This window comes from Miscanthus floridulus, chromosome 11, assembly GCF_019320115.1.
Source record: "Miscanthus floridulus cultivar M001 chromosome 11, ASM1932011v1, whole genome shotgun sequence".
NCBI lineage: Eukaryota > Viridiplantae > Streptophyta > Magnoliopsida > Poales > Poaceae > Miscanthus > Miscanthus floridulus.
In genome coordinates, this window is record NC_089590.1 from 67,140,217 (window position 1) to 67,160,670 (window position 20,454).

The window sequence follows — 20,454 nt, forward strand, 5'->3', positions numbered from 1 at the left end:
TTTGATTTGATACATTCATGTCTTAATTCGATGAACCTCAAATTTGAATTGGTACTCAAATGGTACATGTTGCTATGTTCTGGCTTCAGAGATACAGGTACAACTACCCCTCAAGTTGTCTTTCTGTTTACGGCTGTGCCAAGACTATAAATCAGCATTTATCTAGATGTTTAAGTTGCTTTATAGAATAGTTTTCTCATTGATATATTTGTCTACAGATAGAGTAACTTTTATACCTCAGGTTTGTAGTAGGAAGGTACCATGCTCTTCTGCATTATGAAACAATTATATTAAATTTTATTAACAGTAATATGCTTGACTAGATAAATGGATGAGTGTCTCACTGTCTCCTTCCAAGGTGACTTCGATAATGAGATTTAAAATGTTGACCTGTTTATACATTTTTGCCATGATGCTTAATATGTGCTTTATTATTGGTCTATTTTTTCAGTTAAATGTTGAGCCACTGGGTGCATCATGTCATGCATGCCATATTTTTGTGATATTCTTTACGCACCAGACTGTTGTAAATGCCTACCTTCCAATTAATGGCAGAAATCTATCATCTAGTTGACCAATGGCCTTAGTAATAATGAACTACGGAAATCCAAAGAATGAGAGTCTTGTTATTTATGTTTGCTAGCTATAATAAAGGAAGATCTTATGGTATACGTGCTCACTAATTAACTCTCATTTTGTGCAGACTGTGCCAGTTAACCCAAAATCTTTCCTGAACAACTTGACAGGGAACCCTGTTAGTGTCAAACTCAAGTGGGGTATGGAGTACAGAGGTAATATCTCCTTTTTATATTAACATTTTATTTTCCAGATACTGCCCCTGCTCTTAATCATATTGAAAAACTTTTATTATACATTCCCAGGTTATGTTGCTTCGGTGGACTCCTATATGAATCTCCAGGTACTAATTTGACAGTTTGGCTATCATACTATTAGAGTGGTCGTCTATTGAATACTTTTTAGATGAATAGCTAATCATTAATTGGGTCTAAATGACATACAAAATTCATTGCTGCCTTTTTTCCCCTACTGTATGCAGCTTGCCAACACTGAGGAGTACGTTGATGGGCAATTCTCTAGAAACCTAGGAGAGATTCTAATCAGGTAATGTTTCTTGTTCCTTTCTTTCTAGCTTATGTCAAGTAGTAGTGTTTTGTAATAAATCTAGATATAGAACTGGGAAAAGCTTGCATACATCCTGTCATCCTGCTGCCCTATTCCAACTTCCGATACTTGGAAAGTACTATGCTAGTGTTGATCAAGTTACATGTTAAGGAAGGCTAGGGCTTCTTCAAAACTTAAATTGCTGTGAACTGGATCTTCGATCGATAGTATCTGATCAAACTAGGCCCTGTTGCATTGCATAATCATTTGGCCCCTGTATGATTCAGTTTTATGTTTCTACATCTACATACAGGTGCAACAACATTCTGTATCTCCTAGCCATTCCAGAGGATGCTGAGATAGAGGATGCAGAGTGAGAAGATGCGATCCATGTTAGATTGATAAATGTAATATGATTCTGACATGTATGTTTGAATATGCCAGTGACAACTACACCTACCGGATCCGAGCTTATGATCTTTTGAGTGATGAAACATGATGACAGTAGGGCTTGAGGTGCTGTTCAAACTGCTTTCAGTTAGACAATGCTGTCATTCAACTGAATGTGCGGGGTATCAGATTTCTTGAACAACTCTTGCCTCATTGCCTACTACCACAGATTATCTGAATGTGAAGTATGATGAGGCTCAAGGTATGCTAATTATTGTGCTCCAATCTTTCATTTTTTGTACCTAACATATCTACATTTGACTCCTAATATTGTTTCCATGCAAAGATTAAACATATTTTTCCCCTGCGCCTTAACCAGGTGATTTGCCGGCGCATGCAATGGCACGCGTGATGGACTAGTGGGCATAATTAGAAAAGGTAGTGCTGCATAGTGGATCATGCTGCACTGCTGCTGCTCGACGGCTTTCCGATTTGTACTAGATGCTGGCAGGTAGATGCTCTCGATCAGACGATCTGAATGTCTGCCTGATCACCGAATTTTTTACAATTTGACCCTTTTTTTGCAAGTTTCTCACAAATAGATCCCTGGCGGAAAGAATTTAGGAAATGGACCCTTAGCTCGGCGCCATTGATGCTGGCGCCGAGCTCGGCGCCACCGTCACTGGCGCCGAGCTCTTGGACACGGGGCCATGACCTGCCAGGGGGCTCGGCGCCAGAGTGACTAGCGTCGAGCTCAGTGCCATAGATCTTGGCGCCGAGCTCCCTACATTTAACCCTAGCCCAACCTTCTTGCCCGAGCGTTCTTCCTCTTCTTTCTCCTCCCTCTCGGGTTTTTCTCTCCCCACTTCACCCTACCTCACGAATCGACATATTGGACCTTGAAAACCTAGATTTGATCCGTAGATCTTTGAGAGCAAGGTATACTTGCTCACCTCCTTGTTTTTTTTCGCATCGATTCGGTATATATTAGTCGGATTTTCAAACCTAAGAATCGTCATCACTTAGGGTTTCATTGTATCCCTCAATATATGTATTATACAACCGTAGGTTGATTCCAAGGCATGGAAAAAGCTAGCAAACCTAGCCGTATGTAGTTATGTTATGGGTTCATTGTTGTGGATCAAATGAGAAACCCTAGGTTTAGGGTATAATGTTAACTGCTTTCGGTTTTTAGAACGAAATTAGTTGTATTGTAGTTATGGTTCTCATTGATTTTTTTTGTGATGTTTTGATTTATGTTTGTTAAATTACATCTATTTTGTTAGATGCAAGAAATGTTTCGGGAGGAGTTTTGGTGAAAACGGGGTCGTCCTTGAGAATTATACCCCGACGCGTCTAGCAAAGATGCCCCCGTCCCTCCTGACCTCCATGTCCCTAACTGTGACTGTGGTTTCCCGGCCCATGTTTTTCAATCGAAACATCCGAACATAGTCGCGCGTTGCTTCTACACATGTAGTCGGTTTAATGTAAGAAATTATTTGTACTATCCTTTTTCTTTATTTGTTTAAGTATGGTACTAATATTTTGTTGGAATCTCGTTGTGTAGGACCATGAGAGGTGCTTTTTCTTTCAGTGGATCGATGGTGTAGACAAGTTTGATCCTAGGTACCTCTTTTTCAACGATTGGTTTAGAGGGAGACATCCACGTGAGCACTTCAAGCGGTGGGTTCCACCCCCTAACCCTCCGGCAATGATGACTAAGGAGAAGCACCTAGCCACAGTTAGACGACTCGAGGAACCTTCTCTGTATGATTGTGGAGATCGAGCTGTGATAAACCCTAAGAATACGTTGGAGTTTGTGTGTCCAAACAAGCATGAAGTAAGTGCAAAGTGTATGTGTTAAAATCTTGAGCTATATGTGTTCATGTACTAATGTCTCATTATTTAGGTGTATTCAATGGCGAAGTGTCGTTTCAAGGAGTGATTGTATGGTCCTAAGAACCAATGGCCAGAAGAACCGCGGAGGGTTAAGGAAAAGAAGAAAGAAATGGTAATCTACAAAGCACCTCCTGTCATGTGCGAATGTGGTGTAAAATCTAACTATGGCCTAGTCCCTCTGGAGCTTGGAATAGGCCATTATTGTGGCCATATGATTGAGTATGATGAGATTCGTTATTTTTCTAGTAAACATAAAATCGTATTTTGTTTGTTTTGCTAAGACATATATGATATAATATTTCTTTTGAACAGAGCACTAGGAAATGCAGTTGGGAATGTTATGATGGTCAAGCTAAGTTCTTGGATGAACTGAAAAAGAGGCAACTAATTGCACAGAAGAGGGGATATGGACCTGACTACGTCAATCTATTCGTTAAACATCACAAAGAAAAGATGCGTGAGTTTGCAGGACAGCGCGGTATTTGTAACCCTATCGATGTTGGGCTTAACAAATGGGGACTGGAGAGGCGGATGACGTTAGAGGAGGAGAGGACAAGGAATGAGGCAAGGGAGGAGACAAGAGTACAGATGCAGGTCTTAAACGAGCATGTTGCTACATTATGTGCCAGTGAGTGCTTGAAAACCTTTTTTTTCGTTGCCTGGTTTTAAATGTAATATAATCGCGTTGCTAACTGATTGCATTTTATACATGAAGGGATTGGTTGCAGTGGGGAACATGCCGTAGAGGTGGCTCGTGCAAGGTATGAGGAGAAGAAGTTAGATGGCCATAGATCATGAGCTGGTCACTCTATTCAATCACCGATTGTGTTATGTGATGAGGGAGACGAGGATGAGGACGACACTGGCAGACTGAGTGAGCTCATTGCTCTAGCAGAGGTGGGCATATAGGCACAGGAGGCTGAGGACGACACTAGCAGACTAAGCGAGCTCATCGCTCTAGCAGAGGTAGGCATTCAGGCGCAGGAGGCTGACGACGACACTGGTAGACTGAGCGAGCTCATCGCTCTAGCAGAGGCGGGCTTACAGGTAGAGGAGGATGACGACGCGTTCTTCACTCAGGCCACAGCGACCGCAGATGAAGCGGAGGCCGCTTACTACAAGCGACAGGCAGGTCAGAGCAACGTAGTTGAGCCTAGCCACAACAATAGGGTTGTAGTAGAGGACTAGTACTCGGATGATGAGTTGCTTACTCAGTACGTTTAGACTGAGAATTTGAAAGTGCATTTATCCCTATGTCTACTGTCGGCACGTAGTTGTAGTATTAATATATTGTGTAATGTGGCATAGTATTGAACTTTTCATTATGTGGTTGTTTTCATTATCTATGGTCTTAATATTTCACTTAATGATACAGACGTATTTAAATTTGAACATGTGCTGCAAAAAAACTTAACGACGTACGACATTATATAAATCAACACACGAAACATATTAAATGGCATGTGACTACATGTACCGAACTTAGGTACAGAGTTTTCTTTGACTAAACCTAACATGCCTTAGGTAATTAAATCATGCCTTAGGTAATTAAACCTAACATGCCTTAGGTAATTAAACCTGAGTACATGTGAAAAAGATAAAGTCATCCTAGTAGTGTGGCCACATAGCAAATTGTGTTGCACCTTCTCTATAGTAGCCTCCTGTTGTTGTTGTTGGTGGTGGCGGGGGTGACGGGGGAGGCCCTTGTTCTTGTGGTTAGGGTAGGTGCAATATGGATCATTGCAGAGTGCCTCCTGTGAATCGACACCATTGTTGTTGTCGTCCTGTTCATCGTCCTTATAACCGCTGCTAACTTCTCTTTCTAGATCGAAGATACGGTCCTATAGGTAGTAGATGTACTCCGCATATGGATAAATAGGTCGAGGATTGACCCACCTACTGAACCCATAGTTTTCTTCGGCCAAGGAAGACTACAATAAGTATGTCGTGTAAGTGATATACAAGACAAACATATTGAAGAAACAAATAGTAATAGCAATTACCCATGCTCGCGGGCATTTGAAGAAACGACGACCTCCATCTATTCCCTCGATGAACATCTGCACTAGGCAGTCCTCACCATGCATGTATTTTGGCCACTCTTCTTTTCTTTCATCGTATCCTCTCAGTGGTGTCTCTTTGGTGAAATCACTTTTGCTCTCAACTAGGAATCTCTCATAAAGAGCTTCCTCAAAGAAATTGGGACCTAAGAGGACCCTCCCCCCCTAGGTAGTTTCCTTCCCCTTTCCTCTCCCTCTGGACGACCCTCTAGACATTGGTACTACAACGAAAGCAAATGTTGAGGAGTGTTCTTCTTCCTTGTTGTTTGTGTGAATGAGAGTGAGTGAGTAGTTATTTATAGGTTGAGAGGAGGAATGGAGGCCTCTCAATGTGCCATGTCAGCGATCCATGCGCCTCTTCACCTCAGCCCTTGGATCAAACAGTCATAAGATGGATGGTGGAGATAGAGTGGAGTTGTGCTTCCTTGCATGCCAGTACTATATCAGTGATGTGATAATTCGATGCTGTCCGTGTATCTGAAAAGTCTATGTTTATTGTCTGAAAAGCATAGATTCGTTCACTGTTGATTGGTAATCCTAGATTCATGTACAAAGCGTATGTACAATATTTCCTGGATTATACACGTTGTAATAAATTTATAGTTAACCTGTGTACTACATTTGTGCCTTTGTACAAGTGTAGTATGATTAAAGGTTCACGTAAAAAATTCGCAAGATACGGTCTTGTATTAGGAGCATCCATAGTTACAAACAGAGACATCAATATATATTCCAAACATTTAATCATCCAATGAGCATAATGCAACCACAACGAATATCACAACCAACATAATATGTCATGCAAAGTCCAAATAGTCTTCCTCATCCCCTGTAGCTGCTTGACTAGAGGAACCCAAACCTCCTCTTCCTGCGGAAGGAACGTACACGTCTTGCGTCGTGTCTATCCTGCAACCACAACGACCAGCCGCACGGCGTAGACGACATGACAGCCTCTGTTGTACAAAACTATGTTAACTGAAAGAATATAACGTATTAATGATATGTTTGAAAGAATATTTTAAATCTTACATCTAGGAAGCCAAGTATGTAGTCATCATTGACTCTCGGCCGAACGCGCTCGATCTCTTCAACTGAGCATTTCAGTGTATTGCCCTGCAACAAAGTTCTCAATAATAAGACTTCTGAACAGATAGCATTTAGTTTTATTTTCTTTTATACAAGAATCTAACTTATTATAAGGATTATATGGCTCGAAGGTTGCAATAACTACAATAGATAACTCCTAATGTCGGTCCAAGAACACCGAATGTATTGTTATGTAACTCAACGTAAAAAAATAAGGCAATTGACTTACCACTCTGTCCAAGATCGGTCCTGCCTCCACCTGCCTTCCTGCACGAGTCGACTGGTCGTACGCCATGTCTTCATCGTCGGAGGACTCGATGTCGACGTAGTCAGCTTCGGTCCACTGTAGCCTTAGCTGCACCGTGTCACATGCTGGTACCAAACTTGGTACCGCCTGAACTCACGATTCGTGTGCGGCTCGTTGTTGTCGTCCATGTTGTCGTGCATCTCCTCCCATTCCTCAATGTAGGACTGGTGGTGCCTCTCCCAGTCAAAAATCTTCTTGTTCCTCTGATGATCCAACCTGCACGTATGTCATCGTTACATTAATCCATGTACGTGGCACCATATTATAAGAAATGGACCATCATCATGAGACATTTGAAATATCAAAACACTTACTTGTGTAAGTCAACACCAGTCGAGAAAAGAGGCATAGGCCAAAGCTGTCTCACTCCAAATTGGTGTGCAACCCTATCTGGCAGGTGGTACTCGACAGCATAGAAGCAGATTAGAGGGCACCTCATCCTATAGAAGTAGTCGTCAGCCCCACAGACGTTGCTCAGCTGAAAAGGAAGTGCGTCCTCTCCACCATATGGCTCCCACTCCATCTGCAACATGTCCAAATAAGATGTTAAATGGTATACTAATCCTTTTCAAAGCAGCATGGAAAATAAAATTTACTTACACTAGACGCCGTCAGCGTATCTAGCTCGTTCGTGTACTCAATGTATGCCCGGTCTATCCTCATGTGCGGAACCCTGACCTAGTCCCAAAGGTACGCCCACGTCGGCTGGCAACTTGGAGGCTGACCTTGGAACCACTCACGACAAGCCAGAACCTCTGGACGACCAACTAGAAAATGAGCCCACATCCACAGCTGTAACAGGTACATGCATCCACCAAGTGATGGGTTGGACGTAGACCGACGACACCCCTCGCACAGCTGCCAGTATAGAAAACACAAGACTGCAGAGCCCCAGCTGTACTGACCCGCCTGGTCCTAGTCACTGAGATAGTGGATCCACATCCAGGACGCACTGTCACCCGTGGCGTCGGGAAAGAGAACGCAAGCAAAAAGGTGTAGGATCCACACCCGATAGTAGTACCCAACCATCTCCTCATCTGCCTCCTCGAGGCAGTGTGCGAACTCTACACGTAGCCATGAGATGGGAACTCTAGAAGTGCGAGCCCCTTGTTCACCAAGCTCACGCCCAAGGAAGGCCTCCACTCGTGCTCTCTAGCCCTCTGACCTACACTGCCTGGTGACTGGGTTCCCATAAATCCTTAGGCCTAGCATCTTCTGACAGTCCTAGAGTGAGACTGCCATCTCACCAAAAGGTAGGTGGAAGCTGTGAGTCTCTGGCCGCCACCTATATTTAAGACAAAGCAAGATTATTTGTAAAAAAGTCAATCGTATGAACAAATGGCCATGAATGGAGGCAATGATTCACTTTAATACCTGTCTACCAACGCAATTATCACCGCTGAGTTGAACTTGGGCAACCCACGACGAACCTGAAAGGAGATAACATCCAGGCCAGCTCTTTATAGGAAAGGAGTGTACCTGTCGTCGTACCGAATATCCAAGAACCCACTATGGGTCCTAGAACAAAGGTGCAGAAGGTCCTGCATCGAATAAAACATAGTCACATGTTACTTCACGAACACATGTACGAATAAAACTTATAGATTATTACCTACCCCAGCGCAACGAGACGTCCTCGGTGGGTCTCCTCATACGTCAGGTCGAGCAGGTGGAATTGCTCCATCCTACAAAAAGTGAATGAATTAGAATTCCAATATATAATGAAACATGAACTTATAAATGTATAAGTAATTGACATAAATACAAGCATAAATTGAGACATGCATAATTAAATATATGAATAAGACAAATATAAAATAATACTATAAACCAATAGTCCTACCTCACTAATATGCCAACGGCAACTTCGTGAGTTGTGGCCAAGTCTACCGCACTTGCCGCACTCGTACTGCTCGGGATCAGTAACAAATGGAGTTCCTCTCCCACGCCTAGTTCTTCCGGGTATCTGATCCATAACCATCCTGTGCCTCGTCCTCTACTTTGATCCACGCTTGTTCCAATGGTAAGCTGGATCCGCAATGTACTTCGGCCCATCATATGGAGGCCACTCTCTAGGGTCCTGTAAAGGCACGAAGCGAGGGCTCCATGTGTTCACAAGCGTGTTGACACTGAACTCATGAGGTATCCTCCTCTTGATATTATAGTTGCGATGCCTAGCTGTTACCACCAAATAAGAACATACAAAGTGGTATTGCCTTGGTTTACCACAAGTGCACTTGAAATCTTGGAGGACAACCACATGTATCCTCGACTCTCGGACCTCATCGTCGGACGTTGTACCGCCCCTATGCTCGACCTGATAAGTCCCTGTGGTGTGGTCAAAGCATGCAACCTCATGTGTGCTAGCCCTTTCTCTTGCCTTCTCTAGATGTGCCTTTGGTTTCAGAGCCTATATGTCTCCATCACTCCTCAACTGCAATGCATGGGCGTGTCTATCATTGAACCAGGCAACAAGCTTATAGAAGGTGAATTGAACAATTGCATTCACGGACATACCACGTATCCCCAATAGCAACTTATTGAATGACTCTGCCATGTTGCTGCACTAAAACTCGTACCTTCAGCCATCGGCGTCGTGAGCTCTCGTCCATTTCTCCAAATCCCTCATCAAACCAGTGAGCCATTGTCTACCTTTTGCATTTGATGCGGTTCTGACCTGCTCCAACTTTTCCTTAAAGTACTTGTCCTCAAGCTGTCGAGCAGCCTCCTGGAACAGATCAAAGTTACCCTTGACACCATCCTTCCAGAGTAGATTCTCGGCAAGGTGCCGAGTACACCAACGATGGTGCAACGGTGCATACCCCTCTATCTGCTCTCGCATGACATTAAGTATGCCCTGATGCCTATCAGATATGATGCCAACCTCCCTGCTAAGCCCAACCACGTGTATCTGGACTAGCCTCAAGAACCATCCCCAACTGTCATTGTTCTCCTTCTCAACCAAGGCAAATGCCAAAGGAACCAACTTGTTGTTCGCGTTATAGGATATGGCTATAAGAAGTGTGTCCTGGTATTTGCTAATCAAGAACGTACCATCAATGGAGAAGACAGGACGATAGTGCCTAAAGGCCTCAACACACTGAGAGAAGCACTGAAGGCACAGAAGAATATCTGCCTCCCATCCTTCCATGCATTAGGTTTTGGGATGTACTCATAATGCATGCCAGGATTCACCGCTTTGATTGCATTGAAAAGAACTGGCAGCTGCTCATACCCATCCTCCTAGTCCCCATATATCATCTTCCACGCTCGCTGCTTAGCCCTCCATGCTTTACCATAAGTTATCACATATCCTCCATACAACGCTTCAACGGTCCTGATAATTGTCATCACCTTCATGTTGGGTTCTCCCTGCAAAATTCCCATCAACCGCTTGGCAATGAGGGTAGATGTCAACTGCCGATGCCTTAGTGTCAGCTCATGGTCAGCACAATTGTGTGGCCCGACAACTTTTGTGATCTTCCATTTTTCGGTTACCTGTTGCTTCCTTGCACAAACCCTCAATGGGCAGCGTTCTTTGTCACACACAACTATGTAACAGCGCTTCACATATGAATGCAATACCCTGTAAGGCCTCTTTCGTATCACTGCAAAAGCCTGCAACCACCTCTTCAAAGTAGGGAGGTCATTGAACACCCTCCCATTCTCAATTACCATGTTAGGACTGGCCTCAGGAGTTTCTAGGAGCTCATCATCATGTCCTTCTGCAAACGCCTGATCGGAATGAGCAAGATCGCTGAGCTCATGAACTCTAGGATCACGGCAATCAGGAAAGATACGCCTCATCATCTCAATGTCACTCTCCGTCAGCTCTCCAATAGAGAGATCATCAGAATTAAGAGCCCTAGCCATCTCATAGGGCTCCGAATCATGCATAATTTCAACACTATTTGACCCACGGAATCCATCTCCAAACTGCACTTGCGCAGCAATAGGGGGCACATCCACATTTTCAGGAATGTCTCCTGCAACATCATTACAGAAATGAGGAAAGAATAAAAGAAATAGATGTAAAGAAAGGGGTAAGCTCCCAAAAACCATGCGGTTAAGACATTTACTCGGATGATTCTGTGTCAAAGGGATCTCATAAGGAGGATCTGCCACGGAAAAATGAGTCTGACAACCATCTCCAAATATCGCATTTGGGGCAGATTGAGCATCGGGAACCGTAGGTGCAATCTGCACATGCAGGTAAGATTCCGGAACGAGAGTGTCGATGTATGCCTGATCATCCATTGTTGGGGTAAACCCATGAGGGATGGGATCAACTAACACCCGACGCACAACCACGTCCAAATATTGCAGCTAGCTCTTCATAGCCGATCTTACATAGTTCTCCCACTGATCCGCACAACCAATTGAGATCATTCGCCTAAAGATGTTCGGAGAATAACCTAGGTGCAGTACACCATCAACTTCAATGCCATCATCTCCAAGGCAATGCAGCTCCTCCCGAGCCCTTGCAACCATGTCACTAAATGAAGGCCTATCATTGAATAGCACAGGCACGCTTTGCATGTCAAGAAACTCAACATATCCATAGCGATCGCTTTCAACGGTGCCTCCATGATATATGGTCACTAGGTTATCCATCTATTTCAAACAAGTAACGAAACATATTTTTTTTAGTCCAAATTAGACGATAGATAGTACCTAACAAGTACTTTCTAACTACAAACAAAGTAATCAAGATAATAACTACGAATATATTTACAATGTACTCACTAAATAGCTAGATCATAGGTACATAACTAAAAATGTAACTACATATCTAAGTAGCTATCTAACTATATCTATGTGCCCATGTGTCTATGTTTCTATCTATCTACATATATATCTCACTAGATCACTAACTAAGTCAACTATCTGAGTCATCACATTAACTAATAAATAACAAATACCAACTTAGTAGTTACATTGCATATTCATAATTTTTACCTATCCAGACCGGCGAACGATGGGCGTAGGTCAGGCCGAAGATAGACGCCGGCGGTGGCGCGGCAGACGACAGCGCGCGCGGCGAGCGCGGGATACCCGGGGCTACGCGCGACGAGTCTGGCTCGACGGGCGCGGCCTAGGGCCGACGGTGGAGGGCAAGGCGCAGCCAACCACGGGAGACAGCGCGGCGAGGGGGCACGGCGCGGGGCGGGGGGGGGGGCCTCAGCATGGCACGGGACAGGGGGGCGCGGGCGCGGCCTCGGAGCGGCGAGGGGCGGCCTCGGCGCGGCGAGGGGCACGGCACAGGCCGCGGGGGCGCGGGAGCGGCGTGGAAGAAGCCGGCTCGGCGGCGAGGCGCGGGCGCGGGGCGGCAGCGCGTAGTCGGCGCTGGCTAGGCGCGGGCTCGGCGCGCGGCGGCGGCGCGGGGTCGGCACGCGGGGTCGGCGCGGGGCGGCGGCGCAGCGCGGCGCCGAGCAGTGGCACGGGCGCGGCGCGGGCAGGCGGCGGTGGTGCGGCGCTGTGGCGCGGCGGCGCTGTGCGGTGGCCCGGTGGAGCGGCGGCGCGGGCGCGGAGGCGGCGGTGGCGCGGGCAAGGGCGGCGGCGTCGGCAGGGCTAGGGCGCGAAAGGAAGAAGAGAGCGGAGCGGCGTGGGCCATAGATATTTCCGAGCTCGGCGCCAGAGTGACTGGCGCCGAGCCCCCTGGCCGGTCATGGCCCCGTGTCCAGGAGTTCGGCGCCAGCGCTGGCGCCGAGCTCGGCGCCAGCCTCAATGACGCCGAGCTAAAGGTTCATTTTCTGAATTCTTTCCGTCAATGGTCTATTTGTGAGAAACTTTAAAAAAAAAGGGCCAAAATATAAAAAATTCGGGCATGATCATGGGTGTTGTAGTTCATAGACGGACTCCCAGCCCATTTCTGCTGCTGAGAAACGCATGTTCCATCTCTCTCAGCTCGACCCTCACTGTCGTCATTACGATCCAAGTATCCAAAGCATTACCGTTGGTCATAAGAAAACCGTGCGAGCGTGTACGACGAAAAGAAGATGACATGACGCGTGGCCGGACAGGGATTGGCCAGCTGAAACCGGGCGGGGTGGTGTGTGTGTGTGTGTGGGTGGGTGGGGGTGTTGTTCTTGCGTCAGCGTCAGGTCCCTTGCCAAATCGCATTCTCAGTGCCGGGCTGCCGGCCGTGACGTACCACGACAGCTACAGCCCACAGGATAGGCAAGTGCGCGCCCACGAAAGAAAGCTCGGGTTCTAATTTGAGAGAAACTGGGAGAGCTTCAGAGAGGAGAACTGAACAATAGCAGCGGCTGCGGGAGCGGCGATGGCGGCCGAGGTGGTGTGGCTCCTGCTCTTGCTCGCTCACGAGCTCCTGCCGTGCCCGTGCCCGTGCGCCTCGGCCCTCGACCGCGGCCAGTTCCCTGACAGCTTCCTGTTCGGGACATCCACCTCCGCATACCAGGTAATATACGATGATTACTCCTAGGCAGGTCGACACCCAGGCAGCCATCGCAGCCCTGAAGTTTCTGAGATCAAACGCGTGCAGGTAGCGCTGCTGCTGCCATGCAATCTTGCTTGAGCGTCAACCAAACGGCTCCAAGTCTTGTCAAATGTCAATGACTAGCAATTGGGTGCCTCGCTCTTTGTTTTCGCCTTGTTTTGTTAGATAGTAAGAGAATAGAGATGCTGCTGCGCGAGTAGCTCGGAAAAGTAGTTGGCTTGCGGTCTGCACATGGAGCTTTTAGAGGGAGCAGTGTTATCTGTCGTTCAGGCGACTTAACAAAGAAACATTTTTCCCCCTTCAATTACAACAGTTTTACCGACATAGAACATTTTTCTTGATTGAGAACAACTATATATTTGTAAGTGCAAAGAACTGAAAAGTTCAAAAAAAATTTTTAGAATTTGTGACGTGGTTGTAAAGCATCCGAGAAGGCGAGTGAGTTTTCATGTCTATATCTACACCCATTGGGCCATTGGTATGAAACCTGCACCCGCACGGGTAGGCTTGCCATCCCTAGCCGGCTAGGCCTGGAGCCATCGGGTAATTGCAACCAAGCGCACGAGGGCGTTGCAGAGCAAATTGAGTGCTGCATTCTGTTCTTCCTAATTGAATCACAGCGGCTAATGGTGTGCTCCCAACCCCATGCCAATAGATAGACGTTTTGTGTTGTACTCGGGGTGCTGGCTAAATTAGTGGTGGTGGCAAATCTTAAATTATTCCATTGTCCTATACTCCCATCTTGGATTATTGGTCTTTACGTTATATATATAACATTTAATATATTGATTAATTAAATCAGATTGAAGGCGCATATTCGGAGGGTAACAGAGGCCTTAGCAATTGGGATGTATTCTCCCATAAGATAGGTGAGGAATGATAATTTGCATCACCGTCCACTTTCATTCAGGGGATAACTCCTTTCGTGTCAATAGTCCTTTCCCTTTCTTCCTCTGTGTTATCTTTTATGTTTCTTCAATCTTTAATACTGGGTTCAGGTACAATCGAGGATGGAAGCAACGGTGATACTACTGCTGATCACTATCATCATTACATGGTAAACTCTTTTTTTTCCTTTTTGGCTACATGCAAATTCTTTTCTCTCTCTCTCCAAAATGCAAATAGTATCCATGGAGAATTTATTGAATAATTAGTGCACGAAATGAATTTCTATGCCAGTTATATTGTTCATTAGGTGAATCCTACCCATTTAACTACTACCTAAGATTGGAACCATGTTTTTTCTGCTCCAGGAAGACATTGAATTGATGCATTCCTTGGGTGTCAACTCATACCGATTCTCCATATCGTGGACAAGAATTCTACCAAGTGAGTTTAGAATACTTAACTAATACATTACTTGCTTATGTAAGGAATTTATGGTTCACCTGGAAAGTCGATTGAACAAAATGATTTTATAATTAACTTTTTGTTTCAGGAGGCCAATTCGGACATGTTAATCTAGATGGCGTAGCATTCTACAATGACCTTATTGATGCACTTCTACAAAAAGGTATTCCTACAGAATTTGTGCAATGAAAACATAAGAGTGAAATGCACCATTGGTCCATAAACTTTTCATGGATTCTCACTTGGATCCTCGAGCTAAAAAAGTGATCATCTAGGTTCTCAATGTACTGTGGTTTCTCATCTAGATCCTCAAACTAAAAAAGGGACCATTTCGGTCTCTCAACTAATGCTACGTCTGAGCAAAAGGTCCAAATCCCACCACATCATCTCTATATGCCTGTGTGGTTGTGTCAGTGTGAAACTTATAGAAAAAAACCCTCCCTCCCCCCTCTCCTCCCCGTCCACTCCCTCCTTTGTCCCATCGATCCCATTCGCCCCCCTCGTGGTTGCGCCCACGTGCTCTCCTATGTTGCCCACCAGCTGGTTGCACCCATGTGCTCGCCTGTGCTACCTGCCGGCTTTGCGGCTATGCCTGCACTCCGGAGGCACACACTCAGTGGCCATAGAATAGACAATGAGAGGTGGACTGCAAGATAAAGGGGGACTACAAGGGGAAAGAAGTGGAGAGGGAGTTTTTTTTTGCAACTTTAACCAGCACGGCCATATAGGCAGTTGGCGGTGGCATGGTGGGTTTTGGACCTTTAGTCGAGCGCAATAGTAGACTAGGGACCCGGATGGTCACTTTTTTAGTTTGAGGACCAAAGTTAAAATTAGCAATAGATTGAGGATTAGAGGACCCAACTGAGAGTCTATGGAAAGTTTAAAGTTCTAGGGTACATTTTACTCAAAACATAATTTTGAAGACATGAGTATGAGTTATTAATTGCATTTATAAATAGGCATACAACCGTTTGTAACAATATCACATTACGACATTCCACAAGAACTGGAAACACGATATGGTGGATGGTTGAGCCCAGAAATTCAGTATGCCTGTTTCTATGTCATAAAGGTGTATTATATTTTCTGATTATTTGATTTATCTGACTTCTAAATACCTTCCAGGAAGGACTTTGGCTACTTTGCACAAGTATGCTTCATGATGTTTGGTGATCGAGTAAAATTTTGGATGACATTTAATCAGCCAAATCTGTTCTTGAAGTTCAGTTATATGGATGGATGGTACCCACCCGGTCGCTGCTCTCACCCATTTGGTAATTGTGCCTTTGGGAATTCCACAACAGAGCCATACATAGCAGGACACAATATGATATTGTCGCATGCAAATGCAGTCAGTATTTACGGAAAAAGATATCAGGTACACACAGTAGTCCTCTTGGACTTATGATATTCTTATCCTTGTCTCGGTGCTAATCCTAAAAAACAGCATCATTGAAGCTTTCAAATTAAATATTTGTAAAAGAAATATACCCTTGATATCTTTGCCATTCTGTAGGAGAAGCAAGGTGGTCGTATTGGAATTTCTATTTGCGCAAGATGGTACGAACCATTCCGGAATACCACAGTAGACATCTTAGCAGTTGAACGTGCTTTATCTTTTGGTGGTCCATGGTACTATTCTTTCCCTTAGGATGGTAATTGACACTTAGTAACCTAATCATAAATCCTAGATTGTAATATAATTATTTGATGGCCTCATTTGTTTAATTATATATGCTAGGTTTTTGGATCCTATATTTCTTGGTGATTATCCCATAGAAATGCGCAAGATCTTAGGTTCAAACTTACCTGAATTCACATCCGAACAGAAGAAGAAATTAAAGGCCACAAGATTGGATTTCATTGGACTAAATCATTATACGACATTATATTTGAAGGACTGCATCTTCTCACCATGTGAAGTAGATCCTGTTGATGGGGATGCTCGAGTTTTTAGTTCATCAGTAAACGATGATGGAGTACTTATTGGTGAAGCGGTAAATATATACATAACTGCTGAATATCAATTTATTTGAGCTCGAAATATGTCATCGTCCTGGTGGTGGTGAGGAGGTTCCTAAATTCCTTCCCCACTTGTGTTCGAGTCATAGGAAGTGAGGAACAACTAAACTGACCATCTCCTTCTTTAGTGAGTGCAAAGTTTCAATTGATTTTGGAATTGACAAAATGGAAAACTAATTCGTTTGAAACCCCTGCTTGAAGAGAATAATCAAGTGGTAATTGTTGTGGTTGCAATCATTCATGCAGACAGGAGCGCCGTTCTACTATTCTGTTCCAGATGGGATGGAACAAGTGGTCATGTATTACAAAGAAAGATACAATAACATACCAACCTATGTTACAGAAAATGGTATGGCTTCTTTCTGTTAGTTTATTTTATAAGCTGAAATTGTTGTTATTTAATATTTGTTGAAATAATGTTATATGCTTTTTATCTCACTAATTTGAATAGGACACTGCCCAAGCACACAATCCACTCTGTGTGATGCTGCTGCATTGCCAAGACACTGACACTTTGGTTTGATATTATAGATAAAGATGCCACTTTCCACAAAAAGAAAGAGAAACAAAAGAAAAAGGAAGATTTATTTAAATATGGATATAGATAGTTTGGTGTAATATTTCTGCTCTCCTTGCAGATTTTTTCCCTAATAAAGGCCTATCATTTCCCTCCAATGAGATCAGAACAGAAACAAATAAAATGAAACAGAGAATTATTCCTGTATTTTTATTAGGGATGACAATGGGTCGTGTAAGGCGCGGGTGGAGTTAAAACCTGTCCTCGACAATGCTAACAATATTTGGCTACATCTGCCCTCAATGAGACATGCGGGTGCAATGTGACACTCGCACCTGCACCCTTGGGTGACTCGTGGGTCTCGGGTCGCCCGCGGGTGTGTTAATAAAAAGCTAAAATATAACTGAAAGATTATAAAATTTAAGGAAAAAATTACACATAAATTAACAGTTTATCATTGCCAATGAATTGAAAGTTCACAACAACTTAAATTTAGTCTAGTACATACTATGTAGACAACATAGTCCATACAAATCATTCTAAGTTGTACTTGTACTTGTGCCAAGCATTAGTTTTATACCTCTAATTGGAGTGCGAAAAAATAGAAAAACATAGTTTTCAGGCCCTGTGGGTCACCAGTGGGTGAAATATGACACCGCATCCAACCCGACATCTTTGCAAGCCTCGACCCAAAGACACCTGCGAGTCCGATGTTGCACCCGTACCCGTGGGTGTGATTGCCATCCCTAATTTTTATCCTAGTTTTAGTTGATCGACTGTAGTGAAGATTAATCTGGATCACTCTCTTGAAAGCCTGAATCGATACTATGTTACGATGAAATACTACAACTCCACCACTGCATCAAAGCCTGCCTTCCTATTATGAAAACTAAGAAAGTTAGTCTAGCTCAACTCAAAATTTGGGTATTATTTCTTATACCTAATGAAATTTCATCCGGTTCCTCATAGGTCGGATCTCCCTGTCCTTTGTATAAGAGTATGTTTGGTACAACTTTTGCACTAGCTTCACAAAGCCGTTTTTTAGCTTCTCCTGAAACAACTTCTCCCTAAAAACTGTTTTTTAGCTTCCCTCACAGGCACAGTTCCCTAGGTGAAGTTGGTGAAGCTGATAATACTAGCTTTTCCTAGCTTTCTCTCTCCATTATCTTCCCTAAGAAGCTGTTTTACCAAACATTTTTTTTTTAAAAAATAGCTTTAACTTCACTGGTGAAGCTGCTTTATAGAATAAATTGCAAAGTTTCAAGCAGACATGCTTTCTCACTAAGTTAAGCCAGTTATTGCTGGATCCTGGATTGTTGTCACAACAGTACAACACGATACAATGTATGCGATATCTAGCATGTGTTCATGTTTTTCCAGGTTATGCTCAAGCAAGCAATAACAGCATGAGTGCCAAGGATTTTACCAACGATACTCCAAGAGTCAATTATATTCGTGACTACCTGACCTTTTTAGCCTCAGCCATAAGGTATGCACTTGCTCAACTCTTACCAGTTCAACGTAAGTTTTAGCTCGAAGCTATACGTTAGTCCTTTCTCCTTGATGAATGCTAAAATATTATGTCTCTAACTTTGTGAAGAAATGGCGCCGACGTGCGCGGTTACTTCATATGGTCTTTGCTGGATTGCTTTGAGTGGACGTCCGGGCACACGCTAAGGTTGGGGCTCTATCATGTCGACTTCAACACGCTGCAGCGGACTCCAAAATTTTCGGCCAAGTGGTTCAGGAAGTTTCTCAAGGGATCACTTGTTGGGACAAGGCTCCGGGACAAAAGTTCCCGGCTGCAGCACTACACTACATAATGATCCATGATCGTTCTCCTCGTCGGATTGCCGTGTGAACAAGTTAAGTATGCATGTTTGATTATTGCGTTGAATAAAATGGAGCGAAGCCCCTCTTGTTCAACTGTCACTCTTGAAAATGCAATCAAATCCTCCATCGAGTGTACGACACACATTGTGTTTCGAGGGGTTGTGGTTTCATTTTGAAGGATACCGTGTATTGAGTTTGGGCAGAACACTGGGCAGAACGTCGTTAGTGGATTTCGTCAGCGGTGCAATGTATGTATGTATGATTTATAAAATATTAAATAATATTTACTGCCATATGCTTATACACACAAATCGAAGTCGCCCTCAATCGCCGGTGATTTGGCCCCGCTGCCGGTCGTCTCCACCATTTTTCCTCCGTTGCCTCGCTCATCGCCCCTCGACCCACCACTACCTTGGGCTAGCAGCCACCTTTTCCACTGCCCTGACCACAGTGACCTCACCGCTGGGCGCTCTGTCGATCGCCTGCCCGCCCCACTCCTCACTTCTGGTGGTGCCCTCTCAGTTCTAGCTGTGGCGTCCTCATGCGTGATCGATAACCATTATGTTAGCGTGAATGCTTTACTGCCCATGAGGACACTGTATGAAGCCTGAAGGAGAATAGAATTGGTGTAATTAGATGAATGTACTACATTGAGTCCTTGGGCAGTTTATATAGAGTAGAAGACTTGGAAGGCAAGGCAACCCACGAATACATATGACAGTCTACGATACACAATATTTAAACTACCTAATATACTCTAACATCACCCCACAGTCATAGCGGGAGCATCGCAGATGGTCAGATTAAAGAAGAGAATCCAAAGGTTAACAGCACCCCTGACAGTCGTAGCGACGTTGCAATGCGACTGGAATAGAAACGAACAAGTAGCTCATGCGGATGATAGCCCTTTTGTGCCGATGTGGAGGTAGGGTGCAATAGCCATGGCTGAAGAAGCCATGCTAGGGGTAGCCAAGGTCGACTTAGTTGTGGTTGAGCTGCCGATGTTGACACGATCGCACATATGAAGCTGCAGGCACACAAGTGGAGCCATGGCGAGGACTGAGATGTGTCAAGCTCACCACTACACCCTGTTCGTCATAGCCGATTTGTAACGTACCCCCCATTGCCGACGATTATGGTCCTCGGCGGTGAATTGTCGATGGGTTCACAACTGGTTGTGATAGTTTGCTAACACCACTGCGTTGATTTATGATCACTACTACAGATTGATTTATCATTGTCGCCACTTTCATTGCTGTAGCGATAGAAGCGACGGTGTGATACTTGCACAGTCGGTTGGAACGATAGTGAGGCCTCCTAGGACTAAAACCGACAGTTCAGACTTCTACCACCGACGGGTTAACGATAGATGTGGCTGTGGTATTGGGGTTAACGATAGATCCGGACT

General features: G+C 44.4%; 1 protein-coding gene and 1 pseudogene across 3 annotated transcripts; both read left to right on the top strand.

Annotated features, from left to right (window-relative positions):
• Nucleotides 1–258: 258 nt before the first annotated feature.
• LOC136494377 (probable small nuclear ribonucleoprotein F) lies at nucleotides 259–1,643 on the top strand (annotated as a pseudogene).
• An 11,364-nt stretch (nucleotides 1,644–13,007) lies between these two features.
• LOC136491093 (probable inactive beta-glucosidase 14) lies at nucleotides 13,008–19,348 on the top strand. Of its 3 annotated transcripts, none has more exons than XM_066487313.1 (12): nucleotides 13,008–13,285; nucleotides 14,127–14,193; nucleotides 14,323–14,381; nucleotides 14,578–14,653; nucleotides 14,763–14,837; nucleotides 15,634–15,721; nucleotides 15,800–16,052; nucleotides 16,191–16,306; nucleotides 16,416–16,671; nucleotides 16,943–17,045; nucleotides 18,594–18,702; nucleotides 18,814–19,348. In XM_066487313.1, the coding sequence occupies exons 1-12, from the start codon at nucleotides 13,148–13,150 to the stop codon at nucleotides 19,034–19,036; spliced, it is 1,563 nt and encodes a 520-aa protein (XP_066343410.1). In that variant the 5' UTR covers nucleotides 13,008–13,147; the 3' UTR covers nucleotides 19,037–19,348. The 3 variants fall into 3 exon arrangements, with proteins under 3 accessions (XP_066343410.1, XP_066343411.1, XP_066343412.1); XM_066487314.1 differs by lacking the exon at nucleotides 15,634–15,721 and having other exon boundaries at nucleotides 13,009–13,285; nucleotides 15,800–15,824; nucleotides 15,902–16,052; XM_066487315.1 differs by lacking the exon at nucleotides 13,008–13,285 and having other exon boundaries at nucleotides 14,124–14,193; nucleotides 14,582–14,653.
• The last annotated feature ends 1,106 nt before the right edge of the window (nucleotides 19,349–20,454 follow it).

Bases quoted from the DNA above. Each gene is read 5' to 3' on its own strand.
- LOC136491093 (XM_066487313.1), top strand. From the start codon at position 13,148: ATGGCGGCCGAGGTGGTGTGGCTCCTGCTCTTGCTCGCTCACGAGCTC. The intron at 14,654-14,762 runs GTGAGTTTAGAA...TTTTTGTTTCAG, and splicing joins GTGGACAAGAATTCTACCAA to GAGGCCAATTCGGACATGTT. The intron at 16,307-16,415 runs GTACTATTCTTT...TATATATGCTAG, and splicing joins TTATCTTTTGGTGGTCCATG to GTTTTTGGATCCTATATTTC.